Here is a 17597-nt window from a genome sequence, read left to right on the forward strand (position 1 = left end):
TTACATCTATGAATCCAGTTGTACCTAAAAATATTACACATTTTCATGGTGGGTCGATGCACTTTAGGGCCGATCAGGGGCAGACAGGCCATCAGTAGAACCAAGTGGGGAAACGAACAGGCCGCAACAAGTCAAAATGATCGGCTACGTTATGCAGAACGGACGCTCAGCAAGATTTGGGCCAGTTGCCATGTAAAATCCCGGGCCGATGTCTTTTCCCAGTACAGCCCTGAGTTTCCCATTTCTTTAAGAATGGAATGAACAATGAAAGAGGCCTCTGATTTACAAATATATTTGGGCGGCACGGTGGTGCAGCGGTTAGCACTGTCGCCTCACAGCAAGAAGGTTGTGGGTTCAAACCCTGGTTGCCCCGGCCTTTCTGTGTGTAGTTTGCATGTTCTCTGCGTGGGTTCTCTCCGGGTACTCCGGCTTCCTCCCACCATCCAAAAGACATGCAGGCTAGGTTAATTGGTGTCTCCAAAACAATTGCCCTAGGTGTGGATATGGATGGTGAGTGTGAGTGTATGTCTGTCTATGTGTGGCCTGTCCAGGGTGTCCCCTGCCTTTTGCCCAATGTTAGCTGGGATAGGCTCCAGCCCCCCGCGACCCTGTACACAGGATAAGCGGTTGACTGGATGGATGGATGATATATGCCTCTTTTTCATAGTTTAAAAGCTTCTTTTATCATGATAAAAAAAATCAATAATTTATCGTAATAATAATTTTTTTTAACAATTCTTAGAACAATTTTAAACCACTAAACAATTTGTTCTATTGATAAATCTAGATATCTCCTGCCACAATCTATTGCTGTAATGAGATTTTAAAAATTGTAGTCCATTGTCATGTATAAATGATGTTTGCTTAGGTCAAAGGGCAAATGACATATATTTCAAACAAAATTTAAAATTATTATTTGGGGATGTGAAAAAACAATCAAATTTAATTTTCATTAACCCCCTAAACCTCACTCCCATCTGGGACATGGGACCACTGTAACCAGTTAGAAAAGAAAACAAGCAGCGCACGCAGAGGGAATACGAGGAGAGAGAACGAGTGAATTTTGCGTGCTCAGAATTTTGGCACATATGTCACTCCATATCACAGAGCTTGAAGCGAGCCAGACGCGCAATACGCGGAACATCTGAACTGAAGCAGGAAGACAGCGGAGAGAGAGGGGAGGGCACGGGGAGGAGAGTGCGAAAAGAAGAGGCGAAAGAGCGAACAAGCCGAGTAGCAGCACAAGGATCATCCACTCTCAGCTGGTGCTTCAACCCTCTAAACATCATCCAGTGAATACATCTCCCGTTATTGTGTTCTGCGACGCAGAGACTCCGCTTGTGCTTTGGCTTAACGGAGGTCTTTTTTCACATTCATGCCCAAACGATTGGTGTTAAATCTTTAATTGTGCATTACTGGACAGGATGGAGCATTGGAGACAGTGTTCGTTATGGCTGATCAATTGTAAGGTGCTCCCGCCGAACCATCGGGTGACATGGGAGTCCGCTCAAGTGTTCGATCTGGCACAGACCCTGCGGGATGGGGTCCTCCTGTGCCAGCTCCTAAACAACCTAAGACCCCAGTCCATCAACCTGAGGGAGATCAACCTAAGACCACAGATGTCACAGGTTTGTGATGCATTGAAACTAAGGCCGTTGCATTAGATTGGAGGGGCAATAAGTTGTGTATACAGTGAGCTTCATAGTGAAACTCAACAATTGTGGTGTTTTTAAGCTTTTTCCTGAACATATATAATGCTAAATATATAAGGGGTGAAATCAGCGCTGTTTTCTCGCTTATACATCACATAGAAAGTTTATATTTTTACAAGAAATAGTGTAGGCTACCGTTATTTTTATGCTAACTTCTGCCGCTTATCTGTGAATGTGAGCAATGCAGCAACCCTGTGAAAGATGCTACCGTTAAATAAGGAGTTTTTTTTTACTTCCGGTGTGTCAATATTGCCTTCTATGAAAGACATTTATGTAAAAACGAATCCAAAGAATTTAAATGTGATGATGATAATTCAACCTACAACGATAAAGTACGTTTGCCAACACAGACAGTATCATGAAACTAGCCATCTGTTTCACAGAGGGACGTGAGGGTCAGTTGAAAGCTGTTTTAGCCTGGTCTCTTTTCCTGTCAGGTGAGAGCAAGATTAGTTTCAGTGTCTGCGGGAAGCTGCTTTATTGAAAACAGTGACCTCTGATATGTCCCTCGCTCAGTGTTGTCAAACACCATCTGCTCAAAGCCTGGACCTTATTACTGTCCCTCTCACATGGGGCCAATTCTGTTGTCAACATTCAAAAATTTCACAAGACTGGCCGATATCCTCAGTGACGTCAGACAAATCTTTACTTTTGTTTATCAACTTCAATATTTTATGTTACATTCAAATACGAATGGATAAGGGAAAATGTATCTTTAGGTCCTGTCACTGGTCATAATTTCTTCATAACTGGCTCTATTTTTAAACACCATTCACCATAGTTCATTTTAAATGGCCCTTTGATGTGACCAATAAATTTTTAAAAGTACAAATAGTCTTCAATTTAATTTACATGTGGTGATAAAAGCTGCATGGACATAGAGATTGCGTATAGCATGTTACACAGCAACTTTCCAAAAGTCTTTCATGTCAGCTACCCTTCTTTTTAGCAAACGGATACTAGTTAGTGTCTAGACACATACATATGCACTTTGTGATGAAATTAGACCTTTACGCATTAAGATCAATGTGGCTGAATGCTCCGTCACTGTGAGCAAATGGATTCCAAGAAGCATTTACAAAAAGATTTTAGTTTTTAAAACTGAATCGAATTGAGAATAGAACTGAGAATCAGATAAATGATAACTCTATATACAGTATATTCTACAATTATTAAAGGGTAGTTGCCATTGATGCCCATCGTTTAAAATGAGAGATGATCTAAAAGAATGTCATTTTTGCTTTAAGGCATCATCTTGCCTCTGATTGCATCAGCAATGTTTTCATTTTGTTAAGTTATATCATAGTTTGTTTTTCAGTGCAGATAGTTCAATAATTTTTGCCTGCAGTACTGTTGAAGTTCCTCCATTCACCAAAACCAAGTATGCATGAAAGTGCGCTAGAAAGGAGACAAAACATTTAGCAAATTGTATGTGTAAAACAGTGTTTTGATGGAGGTGAAATTTCCATTACTTAGGGCAACATCTGAAACATAGCATGAATTATTTATGAGGTTTTTGTCAGCTATTTTATCATAGACTCATTACCGCACATGGGACACAAAGGCAACTGTCCCGCGGGACCAGCTCAGACAAAAGCTGTGAAGAGACCAAACACAAAGCTGGAGTCCCCACCTCACCACAGCCCCTCCAAGGCCCTGAGTTTCCCTTCACTTCACCAATAGCCGTGTAATTAAAATATAATGCACAACTCCCCCCCTGAAATTTCTACATTAATGTCAGGAGCCATATAGCATAGGCAGGGTGTTTATGGAGGAGGTTTACACTGTTTCACAGTTACCTTTAGGCCTGTGTGAACCAACGAACAGAGAAGCTCATGGGCAGGTTTGAAACATGTGAAACATGGAAGTGCAAGTTTTAGAAGCCACAAATGCAAGTGCCTTCTCACGCAGACGGTGGCTAAGTTGTGATCTTCTTCCGTTTAACATGTGCACTTGCGAGAAGAGTGGAAGGAAACGGCAACAGGTGTTTGGCAGGGAGTCAAAACTTGATTTAGGTATGAACAGATGTAAGATTTCGTTTTCAACCAGTGAAGTTTTTTATGGATAATTTATTTGGTATTTAAAAGAAGCATTTCTGCCTGTGATAGAGCTTGCTGTTCGGTATGTGGTTACATGTGAAAAAGTCTGGTTTAAATGCAGGCTCCAGAAATTAAATGTATATTAAATAGTAAATGGAGGGAAAATGGCTTAAAATTACTGATAAATGATGTTATTTCACTTGAAGCTATTTTTTTCCCAAAATAAGATTGCCAAATAATATGTTTATCAAAACATTGTATGCTTTGTTGACTTAGTTGTTGGCGCCTAAGATGGATTTGGAGATATCATTGATTAGGTTGTTAATTAATGATATCTTCTTCTGTTGAAGATCACATTATTTAAACTTTATAAAAAACGTCTCATACATTTTTTATAAAAAAAAATTTTAGTAGCAGAATTCCTGGTAAAGAACTACACTACCTATGATCCTTAAGGGAAATGATCAGCCAATCAGAGAATTGCGGCAAACAACCTGCAGCAAAAAAGCTATGCAGCGACCGCCCACTCCCATGATGCACTGTGAATAACGCAGTCAAGTTGGTCGCCCTACACTCTCACTCTGCTTGTATGTTTGCATATATCTGAATATTTTGCAATAAACTTAAAATATATTGATTCTTCATGTATTATCAACGTCCTTAAATTAATAGTTTGTAGAGCCGTGTTGTACAGCGGTGTCAGTGATCAAATGATGGGGAAAGGACCTCTTAAAGTTATTTGTTGTACAAAACAAGCCCAGAAGGGACTTGTTATTGAAATCAAGTACTTTGCAGCCTCTGTAATGCACAATTTAATTACCACAGAAGCACATAAAATCTAAGCTATCACAAAAATGCAGATCAAGATGTTGTATGCAAGTGCTTTTCTTGTGGAGTTTTAAGCGGTGTTGACCCTGGTGTTTACACGCAGACGCGAACCATGAATGCGGCTGCACAATTGCTATAGCAAAGCAGATAGCCACAGTCTGCCGGCTGATTAATATTGTGGAGGATGATAGTTTAAGAGATTTGATGCACATTGCAAAGAATATGCAACCTATGGGGGAACTAGTTCTTTCAATTAGTCAACCTCCCACTTAGACTTGGCGACATATTCAATGTTACTTGAATTGGTGATATATTAGTGGATTTCTATCTTTATAATGTGAAAGGCTTTGTTTGGTAAATGTTAATGTAGCATTATTGTTACATATTGTTTTGTTTTCTTTCCTAACAAGTAAATAAGTGCACTTTGTAATTTAAGCACTTTCAAAATCTGTGATTAACTATAAAGAAATTATGCGATTAACTGCGATTTCAAATTTTAATCGGCTGACAGCAGTAAGAGTTTTATAGTTTTCCATAGTTTTTAACCTTTTTGCATGTGAGTTTCTCCTGTATTGACAGACCATCCAGCGTGAGTTCTTTAATGCATGCTGTAATGAAAACAAAATCTTACCTTACACTTCACAGCAGATGTACTCAAGGACAGATTATATAATGATTAATTATGATAGATGTGCTGAGTGACTACAGTCAGGTCTCCTAAGCAACCAAATTGGCCCGGTTGCTAGGAAGGGCATAATCACATGAGGTAAATGGCATTTTGGCCGCTATAATATGGTTCTTGCTCTTGGTGGGGTGTGTGGGTAGTTGAGCGTAGGGGCTTCCTGTGGAGACCAGGCATCGGCGGCGCATGATGCCGGTGGCCGGGGGAGGGGATGTTGTAAGCGATGTGCGAGGAAGCGGAAGTGCAGCAAGAGGGCAGGGGTCCATGCTAGGCTAAAAACAAACCCTAGCCGACCGGCTCTCCAATCTATCTTTCTCTCAAATATCTGCTCCTTGGACAATAAATTGGACTACATCCGTCTCCAGCAGACTATGCAGTGTGAGTTTAGAGACTGCTGCGTCTTTGATTTGACGTGGCTCAGCAACAGAGTTCCGGACGCCGCCATTCAGCTAGACGTGCTCGCCTTGTTTCACGCCGACAGAAATGCAGCTCTGTGTGGTAAGGCTCACTGTGGTGGCTTGTGTGTTTACATCAACACGGAAGGGTGCAAGAACTCGGTGCTCGTTTCTAGTTACTGCTCATTGCTGTGACTGTTAGATGCAGACCATTTTATTTACCACGGGAATTAACAACTGAACTCGTAATCGGAGTGTACATTCCCCCCAGTGCTTATGCTAAGGAGGCCCTCTGTGAACTGTATGGGGCTATAAGCGAACTGCAGAACGCACACCCTGACGGACTGATTATTGTCACTGAAGATTTCAACCATGCAAATCTCAAGTCAGTGCTCCCTAAATTTCATAAGCATGTGGACTTTGCAATGAGAGGTGTGAACGCACTGGATATTGTTTACACAAACATCCCCGGTGCATACTGGGCAGAGCCCCACCACCACCTCGACTACTCAGACCACATCTCTGCTTATGCTAATCCCAGCATACAGACAGCTCGTCAGACACTCCAAACCAGTTCTGAAGCAGGTTAAAAACCTGGCCAGCAGGAGCCATCTCTGCTCTTTAGGACTGTTTTGAGCACACTGACTGGCACAGGTTCAGAGAGGCTGTCACCGATGGCGACTCCACCAACTTGGAGGAATACACAACATCAGTGACCAGCTAAATCAGTAGGTGCATTGATGATGTCACTCTCCAAGTCCATCATCATATGCTCCAAACAGAAGCTGTTGATGACCGCGGAGGTGCATATCCGCGGTGCATGTCTGAGGACCTGAGACCAGGGCAGGCGACAAGGCGGCCCTAAGAAAAGTTAGGGCCAAACTGTCCCGGGCCATCAGAGAGGCAAAATGCGCATATGGCCAGAGAATCAAGAGCCACTTCCAAGACAGTGGCGGCACATGGTGCATGTGGCAGGGCATCCAGGCCATAACCAATTACAGAACTACATCACCTGCTTGTGACAGTGATGCCTCCTTTCCAGACGTGGCAGCGAGGAATACCACACCTCCTTCCAACGAAATGGTTCTATGTTTTACAATGGCTGATGAGAGGAAAACTTTATGCAGAGTCAACACACGGAAGGCTGCTGGACCAGACAATCTTCCTGGCAGAGTGCTCAGAGGATGTGCAGAACAGCTGGCGGATGTTCTTACTGATAACTTCAACATCTCCCTGAGGAGCAGCGTCATCGGTCCAACGTACTTCAAGGCCACCACCATTGTCCCCGTGCCGAAGAAGTCTTCAGTAATCTACCTTAAACTAACACCCGTTGCACTCACACCCATCATTATGAAGTGCTTCTAGAGGCTTGTCATTAGGCACATCAAGACCCAGCTGCCCCCCTCACTGGACCCCCTACAGTTCGCATATTGTCCACTCAACAGACGACGCCATCGGCACCACCCTCCATCTGGCCCTCAGACAACTGGACAAAAAGGAAACATACGTTACATGCTGTTGATAGACTTCAGTTCAGCATTCAACACCTGACTGGAAAGCTAAACCTGCTGGTCCTGAACACCTTCCTCTGCAACTGGATCCTGGACATCCTGACTGGGAGACTTCAATCAGTCCAGATCAGGAGCAGGATCTGTACCATCAAACTGAGCACTGAGGTCCCCAGGGCTTTGTGCTCTGTCCACTGCTGTTCACTCTGCTGACTCACGACAGTGCAGCAATGCACAGCTCGAATCACGTCATCAAGTTTGCAAATGACGCGACCATGGTGGGTCTCATCAGTAAGAACAACGAGTCAGCATACAAAGAGGAGGTGCAGTGGCTAACAGACTGGTGCATAACCAACAACCTGTCTCTGAACGTGGACAAAACAAAAGAGATGGTTGATGACTTCAGGAGAGCACGGAGAGACCACTCTCTGCTGAACATCGACGGCTCCTCTGTGGAGATCGTCAAGAGCACCATATTCCTTGGTGTTCTCCTGGCGGAGAACCTCACCTGGTCCCGCAACACCAACTCCGTTACCAAGAAATCCCAGCAGTGTCTCTTCTTTCTGCGAAGGCTGAGAAAAGCTCATCTCTCACCTCCCATGCTCACCAAATTCTACAGAGGGACTATCGAGAGCATCCTGAGAAGCTGCATCACTGCCTTGTTTGGAAATTGCACTGTTTCGGATCGCAAGACCCTGCAGAGGATAATGAGGACAGCTGAGAAGATCATTGGGGTCTCTTTTCCCTCCATCATAAACATTTATACCACACACTGCATCCGCAAAGCCACCAGCATCTAGGATGACCCCACACACCCCTCACACAAACTCTTCACTCTTCTGCTATCTGGCTAAAGGTACCGAAGCATTCGGGCCCTCACGGCCAGACTGTGTAACAGTTTCTTCCCCCAAGCCATCAGACTCCTCAATACTCAGAGACTGGACTGACAACACACACACACACACACACACACACACACACACACACACACACACACACACACACACACACACACACACACACACACACACACACACACACACACACACACACACACACACACACACACACACATGTTGGTCTACCTATCATTATGAGGACTTTCCATAGACATAATGACTTTTATACTGTATAAACTATAGATTCTATCCTCTAAACCTAACACAACCCCTAAACCTAACCCTCACAGAAAACCTTCTGCATTTTTACATTTTCAATAAAACATTGTTTAGTATGATTTTTAAGTGATTTGAATTATGGGGACACTATAAATGTCCTCATAAATCACATTTATAGCATAATAACCTTGTAATTACCAGTTTGTAACTTACAAAATTGTCCTCGTAAATCACAAAAACACGCACACACACACACACACACACACACACACACACACACACACACACACACACACACACACACACACACACACACACACACACACACACTCAACTGAGCACCATCCGACTCCCTTTGCAATTTTTGCACATTTCTGTATTATCAACATGGAATTTGTTTGCAGCTACTGTTGAATAAATATTGTACTTAATATCTTGTCACTTTCCACATGACTGCTACCCCAATAACTGATATGTCCATATATGGTATAAGCTTATCTGCTGAATACTATGTCATAGTATGTTATGTTTACATTCACAGCATTTTCTATTATATTGTAATATATTTTTTGCACTACCTGTTTTATCGGACACTTTCACACCAGAAATGTGTACTGGTCGACGCTGTACTGTCTCTTACTGTGCCTATTGTCCTGTTTTAGCAATTAATGTACCATCTTGTACTGTATGGACATGTTTGCACGTGCACTTTATGTAGAATTGTGTAGGTATTATTTAGTTCTGTGTAGTCTCATGTAGTTCTGTGTTTGTTTTATGTTGTTTTTCACTCTTTTTCACAGAATTTCACTGTGTACTGTACTAGCTGTATATGGTTGAAATGACAATAAATGCCACTTGACTTGACTTGCATGTCAACAATTGTCTCATTTGTGTTTGTTTATTTCACTTAAGGAACTAAGAAAGAGTTGGTGCATAAAGAACAATGTCTTAGCAATAAAAAAGGACAGCGACCTGCAGAAATACTACCATATGGTTTGTTTAGCACTGTCAGTGTAATGCCGTATATTCACTGTCTCATCTTTTGGTTGGAGGGGGAAACACATATGCTGACGCCCACTCGTTGGGCAGATAGTTTCCGAGCAGTGACGCCCGGCGGGGAAATGAGGAAATGGGATGTAGGAAGGAAATTAAACTAAACGTCCTCTAGAGACTCTTGACTACACTGTGCTGAAACATCAGAAATTCTAGCACTTCAAATTTGGTCTATCTTTGCAGTGAAGTAATAGGCAACACCTACAAAATCTGACTAGAGGGAACTCCTATCTAAACCAAACTATGAAAGTGACCTCATACTCTGATGGGATGTGATCTACAAAATATTTGTGACAGGTTCTAGGCCATTATACAGCATCCTGGACACTTTTCATAGTATATTCTTTAATTTTTTTGTGTCCAGTGGCCACTTAGATGATTTCTGTAAATTACAAAATACTGCACTTTACATATATGAGTTAGAGTCTGTCTGTTAAAAGCGTCTTTTTGGATTCAGAGGAGGTGAAAGACTGGTCACAGCATCAATATGGTTGTTTTTAGTCTGTTTGAATTAGTCTGGTCACTGAGGAATAGACACTTAGGATTTGTAAATGAAGGCAGACATTTCCGCATTCAAGCAAAAGCTCTTTTGTTTCAGAAAATCCATGATTATTATGTTTGGGAAATCTATACCCAGCCCATTTTATGAGATTTGGATTGTATTCTAAACATTGTAAAAGCATTTACGGTCTACACTGATGATATTAGGTGAACAGAAAGGATCATTAATGATGAGATTTAATTGTAGCTCAGATTTAGAATCCACTGTGTATCCTCTTAAATGGCCAATAAAAATGGCGCTATCCTGCTCTGTGCTTACATGGCAAATTTGCTTGTGCTTTTTGATGATGGCTACATTTGTAGCTGCTGAGATTAACAATACTGTATATATCAAATGCTGTTCTTGCACCCTTAAAGGGCACTATGGAAAGGAGACACTACTCAGAGGGTCGTTCCAAATGAATTAAAAGCAAAAAAACTGTAGGCAATATTTGACACACAATTATTATTTACTTCAACAGTCTTAACAGCAATAAGCATTTATTTTTATGCTAATCTAATTTATCTAATTTATACAATGGCAAAAGCCAAACTTGAAGATTAGATGGTTGAGGAAAATAATTAATAATAAAACAATTAAATAAATAATGTCACATCTAAACCAAACCTATGATAAGTTTTAACCAGTCATCAACACTTGAGAAGCCGGATTCTCCTAGCACAAGAATTGGGTGTGTGCGAACAGGAGAAATATCCCAAAACATATACCTCAGCAGAACAAAAATGTCAAAACATTTCATAACTTTTAGGTGCGCTAAAAGAAGTTAGCTAGTTTTTAGCAAATCAGTCCACTCGCCGGCCATCTTTGGAATGCTTTCGGGCAGGCTGGGCAGCTATTCATTGTAAACAAGTTGCATACAAGTACAGATCCTATTTACTTGAATGAGGAAAGACTGAACTCTCCAAAAGGGTTGGTGGTTCAAAGAACATATTTCAAATCAGCAGTAAAATCTGACAACACTGGTATCATAACCTGTGCTTCTTTAGCTCAAATCATGCTAAAAATTTGAGCATGATTTGCTCAAAACTCTGTTTTCTAGGCTTGTATGGCTAATAATGCGCATGTACGTTCTCGAGTTGATTGACAGGTGATGTCTGTATCTAAAAGGCGATTGGCACTTTTTCTTGTAAGGCGGGTCTTCCTCTTCTAAATCTGCTGACTGTAGGGTGTTCCAATTTCTCCCATTCATTTTAAAAGATGTGGCCCGTCTTTGCTAAATAGTCACTGTTATGGTATAGTGATGCTCACTTTCAAAAGGAAATTGACCTAGGATCCATCACAAATGTTCACTTCAACACACACAACCTGCAGGCCTGCAGTAACCTTTACTTTAAGCCTTCAGTGGGGAAATGACAACACGATACACAATGCAATCAGTCAGGTTAAAAATAGACCATGAACAGGAGCTGTAAAAACACTTTGGCATGGGTAGAATTCCACCAGAATGCTAGAGAATTACTAATATCACATTTCATTCCATAGTGCTGCTGCATTTGAGAAGAGAGGTTTCTGAAGTAAAATAAGAGAATTGACATTTTGAGTTAAGTTAACACTCACAGTTAAGTGGATTCAAAAACAATCTGCCAAACGAATCTGAAAGACTGTTAAAGATGACAACTTTAAGATCTTGGTGAACTGAACAGTCAGACTGCCTCTCTTTGAAGTACAAATTATGAAGTACACAAACACTACCTGACATGTGCCCTACAGCGATGATCAGAGTTGTAGTCGGTCTGACATCTAGAGGAAAGTACTTCGGAATGGAATACTAGCAGTAATATACTGCGCTGTATATACTGCCTGCTAATTAAAAAAAGTATGTAAAGAATTCATAAAACGCTGCGATAAACTTACTTAGTACTAAACTTAAAGTACTATGCTACATATGCTCTTATCACATGACCTCATTAAGTTTCATGTTTAATTCAGCGAACGGCATCTCAGAAATAACATTTGTTATCTCAGAAAGAACAGTTATTTTGCTATTTAACCTAATTTTGTGTAAAAATGTCCCATTCAGTGGCGACTATCAGAGGTTCTCACACATTGCACCATTAGTTCACTCTTTCATGTGTGGCGTACAGTGTTGTGTAAACCATGTGCAGTGGCCTGTGAAGGGCAAATCACCACGGATCTGCCAGTGATGGAATTTTAGCCACCAGTCAGCATTTATCTTCTGCTCCTCCTGGCCTTTTTATACACCACGAAACAATGTGATGCCATGCAATGTGTCGTCCAGAGCAAACATCCATACTTAACGAGAACAATCAGCTGGAGCATCGGAAATATGCTCCGAAAATCAATAGGATGCATGCATCCAAGGTCAACATAGATTTTTCCTGGGATTAAATTATTGCTTTTTTGTTCAACAGAGAACTGCTTTGAGACAATGTTAAGCATAGCTAATTAAATATTTTATATAGAAATTCCCTTAAGCTTTAAATAAAATCCCAGGTGAAACCATTTAGTTGGGTGGAGAAGGTCTTTGAAGGATTTAAAGGCCCATTTTTTTTGGCTTTAAGCCCATGTCTGTTTGCTTTAAGACATATCTACTGAAGCCTATATGCTAGAGTAGCTACCCTTAAACCTAAAATCACTTCAATTGTGTCCACATTTTTGTCCAATAAAATGTTCTGTAGAATGAAATCGTCCCATACCCCCAGTAGGGCTGCAACTAACGATTATTTTGATTATCGATTAATCTAACGATTATTAGAACGGTTATTCGATTATTCAGCGATTATTGCAACGATTAATTGTTAGCTCTTAACCGATCATTCTGCATGTGTCCCGACTTAAAAGGTTGAATTAAACGTGCTTACTAACAATAAAGAGGAAAAAATTATCTTTTAAAAATACCTCTAAATGACATTCACTGAATTTAAAGGGGGAAAAATACTTTTTATAAATGTAATTAAGAAATTCTCTGCAAAAAGATCCTGTTGTTATCAAGTGTTTGTCTTGTTTTCCATTTTAAAAATGTCTAAAAATCCTTAAAACAAGATACATTTAATTGAGAAGCAACTTATAAGATATTTACACTTTAAGAGAATGTGTCTTAAATACACAGTAAGTGTATTTTTTTATTAGTTTTACTTCTTCCAGTGCAGTAATGACAAAATATACTTATATTCAAGATCTATTCTCTAAAAGAAAGTCTAAATGTCTTTTATGCTGCTTCTCAGGTAAATGCATCTTTTTTTTTTTAAAGGATTTTGAGATATTTTAAAATATTTATATTTTTAATATTATATTCAACATTCTCGGATAACAATTTTTTTTCTTCTGCAGTATAGTTGCTAAAAATGTTTACATTGTTTTAAAAGTGTTTTACATATTTGTATAAGAATATAATCCAAAACAAAAACAAATCAAAAACATATTTTGTAAAAAAGCTGTTTTGCCAATTTTCTTCACGATAAGAAATGCACAGTGACATATATTATGATTCAATAAGTCGCGAGACAATATACAGTTATAGACAGTTATAATCTAGCTGCAGTAAGTGTGTGTGCTCGAGGGGCAAGCGCCCCCGCGACAGAGTGTGCATCAGCCGGATGCAGTTTCAGTATCTCCCTCTTAGATCGGGACAATTGCGCAACTCATCGAAGAGGCGCTGACCGCAGAGAGAAATGCCAGTTTCGGAGTTTGTAGTTATTTACATGATCTGCTTCCATATTATTTGAACTCTAATAAAGCTATAACACATTAAATATAACTGCATTTAAGATGTAACGTCCTTTAAAGACGCTCGACATGTAAGTTTTGCTTCAGCAGAGCGGCTACCGGCTCTTCTTATTCCACAACGAGAGTGCTTCTGTATTTACTTCCTTTGTATTTTTGCATTATAATTCTCCCATACTTTGCGATCTACATCACCTGAATATGTTTGGAAAGTTTAGAGCGCATCTGGACTGTGAGCTGTATAATTGTTCCTCTCCTAGTCAGGTGCGAGCTGCAGTGCTGCTCTCATCATTAGAGTTTAAAGTGATCTCATGTTACATTAAATTAGATCAAACGACTAATCGACAACGGACATTTTTGTCAACAATTTTTTATTGTCGACGTTGTTGATAACATCGACTAATCGTTTCAGCCCTAACCCCCAGTACCACCTGCCTCTGAGATAGCTCATGGTTCATGACTTTGGCGTAAACTAAATGCTATTGGCTATTTTCCTGTTTCAACATGAATTACATCAACACAGCACATAAAAATTAAATGCATCGTCACAGCTATTTCATGGGGTCTTTACACCACTGCACCACTTCATTGTTGTTAGCATTATTAGTGCTAAATCTTGATTTTATCAGACCACTTTTAAGAGACTTTGGAGGCCATTTATGGACTCTATTACAATTCATAAATCCATTTAACAGATGTCAGATAAATGGAGCTTAAAAATGTATTGAACAAAGCAGATTTTATGGAGAAGGCCTCCTTGGATCTTTGCAGACTGATGCTTTATTCATCTCATTGTTTTGACAAAATGGCTTGTTTAGTTGTCTGCTTGGTTAAACCAGGGTGAAAACAGTACAGCTCACACTGGTGCTCCCCATACACAGGAATTAACTCTGTAAATGTGACTTTATATCATGTCATTGATATAAAAAACCTTTGACTTTCTTACACCTGTAAATGAGATTTCTTTGTGCTTTTAAAACAATTTTTTTAAGAGGATCTCAGAAGTTACTGAGATGTAGAGAAAATCGGGAATCAATTCCAGTGAATCATATTAATGCTTCAGCCTTCGCCTTGAAAATCGTACTGATATGATTGGTTGCCATGAAAGCTCTGTGAGCAGCACAGGGTTAAAAAACGAAACTTGGAGCAAATGTGTGACTATAAAGGAGCTATATACTACATTTTTGCAGCATATTATTTTTCCCCCTGAAGTCCACAATATTAGTCAATTTTTCTTTAACTTTTTCCAGCCTCTCTGTAACTCTTACAGTGCGTTCAAGTCATGTCAGAAAGATATGCCGCGAATGCCACCACTAAATTTTAAATATGAGTTGGAAATGTGAAATTGCAAAACGGGTCGGTTCTTTCCAACTAAAATCACTTGAACGCACAGCACTTGAGTGCTCCATTACTAGTATAAAGGCTTATTTGGCTTATTAGTTACTGTGCCTTAACATCTATAAGCCAATTACTTCTGTTGCTTATGTCTTCAAGTGTGAAAACTACCGGCTAAGATCCACCTTTTTCCCGAACGCGGATGTTTTTCCAAGATTCATAACAGAAGTTAGACTGCAATTGAGTCTAATTTTGTATAAAAATGCCCCATCTTTTGGCAGTCCAATCAAATAATGAGTCACAGAATAAAAGGTCTCATTGAGCAATTTGCATCATGGCATTCAGTGTTCCTTGTAGTATTTCTGTCAAATACTGCACATCCTGGCAAATGTAGTATTCTATGCATAGGCTACACAGAAATGTTGAGTAGTATGGTAGAATGCTATCCAAACATTCCCATGTGTTCATACATGATCTTGTTTGTAGTAGCACTTGTAAGGTGGCAGATAACAGTCTGTTTAGTGGCGACTATCAGAGATTCTCACACATTGCACCATTAGTTCACTCTTGTGGTGTACAGTGTTCTGTTAACCGTGTGCAGTGGCCTGTGAAGGGCAAATCACCACGGATCTGCCAGTGATGGCATTTTAGCATTTTAGCCTCCAGTCAGCATTTATCCTCTGCTCCTGGCTTTAACGCAAAAAAAAAGCACTAAAACCATCATGCATTCAACCATGCTTCTGTTTGCCTTCATTTCCCTTGATTTTCCACATCTTCTCTATTTCTGTCTGGTTTCCTTCAGTTGCTCAGCCCCCAAGGGAGTCCTAAAGAATCCAAACAAGTGTAAACAGTCAAATAAATTTGCTCACTGAGCATTTGCTTGTCTTATCTGTGCATAAGTGCCGCCCTTTTTGCTGCTTGTTAAAATCATTAGCCATAATTCAGAGCAAGTACTGCATAAAATGAATACAGAAACTCACCACACGCCCCACTGAGAACGAACCAAATTATAGCGACCATGAGGAGGTTACCCCATGTGACTCTACCCTCCCTATCAACCAGGCCAATTTGGTTGCTTAGGAGACCTGGCTGGAGTCACTCAGCACACCCTGGGATTTGAACTAGCGAACTCCAGGTGCTTACTAGTACTACAAGTATTACTACTAATACTAATACTAATAATAAGAATAATAAGTATTACAAGTAATACTAGTTACTAGTATTACAAGTAGCGAACTACTTGGTGGTAGCCAGCGTCTTTTACCACTGAGCTACCCAGGCCCCAATTGAAAATATTATGAAGTTCTTAGAGGAAAAGTGTAATGAATAATTGATCTAATTTTGATACTTTTTATAAATGTTTTGTTAAGAACAGTTCAAAAGTATGGGTGTGGGAGAAATACTGGCAAATGCAAATGTTAAAACTCATAGAAAGTAGGAATAAGTAAATCAAGACCAACTAAAAATGTTCAAATTTATTTTTTATCTATTCTTTAAAAGATGATGACAGGCACTGGAGGCTTTACTAATTATGATGATGATGATGAAGATAGCATGTGATCTAGATATTGCAGTCGGACGTTTATGAATGGTATAACATCTTGTGGTTATACTTTTGAAACAGTGTGTACTTTAACATTTTGGACTGGTTCCATTTACTTCCATTGTATGGGCCTTACTGTAACCGCATTTTTGCGTTTTTATTTTATAATTTTTGTTTTATTTAAATAATCAATGAAGGAGTCATACTTATTTTTGTGTTAATAAACATAATGCCGCAAATGCTTAACTTGTATTTAACCCGGAACATATCCAATCATACATTTGAAAAAGATTCACATTCTATTTCTCTTATTTCTTTCTAGTTTCTCTGCTTGAAGAACATCAGGACATTTTTGCAAGTCTGCTCAGAAATATTCAGCATGAAGAAAAGTGAACTGTTTGAGGCTTTTGATTTATTTGATGTACGGGACTTTGGAAAGGTAAGATACATGTATAATTTTTCTCTCACAGCTTGCAAATATCCCATAATCAGTTTACATATTTACCTGTTCTAATTCCAAGCATTCTTAAAAATGAGATACATTTCATTCTCCCATTTTGTTTTATGGTGTGAACATCAACTTCAGCCTCACTCTTAGATGTGGTAAAAGAAAGCAGGCCTGTGTTTATGTATCCTCACATCAACCTGTTGATGCTGTAGTGACGTCACTCTGCTTACATTTAATATATAATTTACCGTCTATAAATGTAACTCTATATTTTCTGATATATTAGAGTCTCATAAACAAAACAAGCCTGTCTACAAAGTCTATTTTTTAAAAATGTTATTCATAATTTCCAAGCAGTGCAGTCAGATTTTGTGTTGTCTTGAAAGGCGGAGCCTTAATTTTACTCTGTACACCCACCAGCGATTTTACACAGAAAAAAGCTTGCAGGAACCTCATTTTTTGTTAGATCATCTTCAAATTTGAAACATAACTTCTTTAGACTTGTGGCTTTGAGAACATTGTATTTCTGTGCTGTCTTGGTACTTTTATTATTGTTTTTTTTTAGATTATTAAAACATGTTCAGCACAAAATATTTCCATTACTATAAACTTCAGCTTCTCTAACTTTAAAAAATAACAACATATATTAATTCTGGGAAATAAAGCCCAAAGTGTCTTCTTTCAAAAGAT

At 39.5% G+C, this 17597-nt stretch overlaps 1 protein-coding gene across 1 annotated transcript in view; it reads left to right on the forward strand.

The window, feature by feature from the left end:
* Positions 1 to 1195: 1195 nt before the first annotated feature.
* The window catches only part of LOC127634342 (guanine nucleotide exchange factor VAV3-like), a 107093-nt gene continuing 90691 nt past the window's right edge, over positions 1196 to 17597 (forward strand). The window contains exons 1-2 of the mRNA XM_052113854.1: positions 1196 to 1628; positions 16782 to 16898. Of these exons, the coding sequence (XP_051969814.1) occupies positions 1425 to 1628; positions 16782 to 16898 (321 nt within the window). The 5' untranslated portion in view covers positions 1196 to 1424. The remainder of the gene's footprint in view (positions 1629 to 16781; positions 16899 to 17597) is intronic.

This window comes from Xyrauchen texanus, chromosome 41 (genome assembly GCF_025860055.1).
Source record: "Xyrauchen texanus isolate HMW12.3.18 chromosome 41, RBS_HiC_50CHRs, whole genome shotgun sequence".
Classification (NCBI taxonomy): domain Eukaryota; kingdom Metazoa; phylum Chordata; class Actinopteri; order Cypriniformes; family Catostomidae; genus Xyrauchen; species Xyrauchen texanus.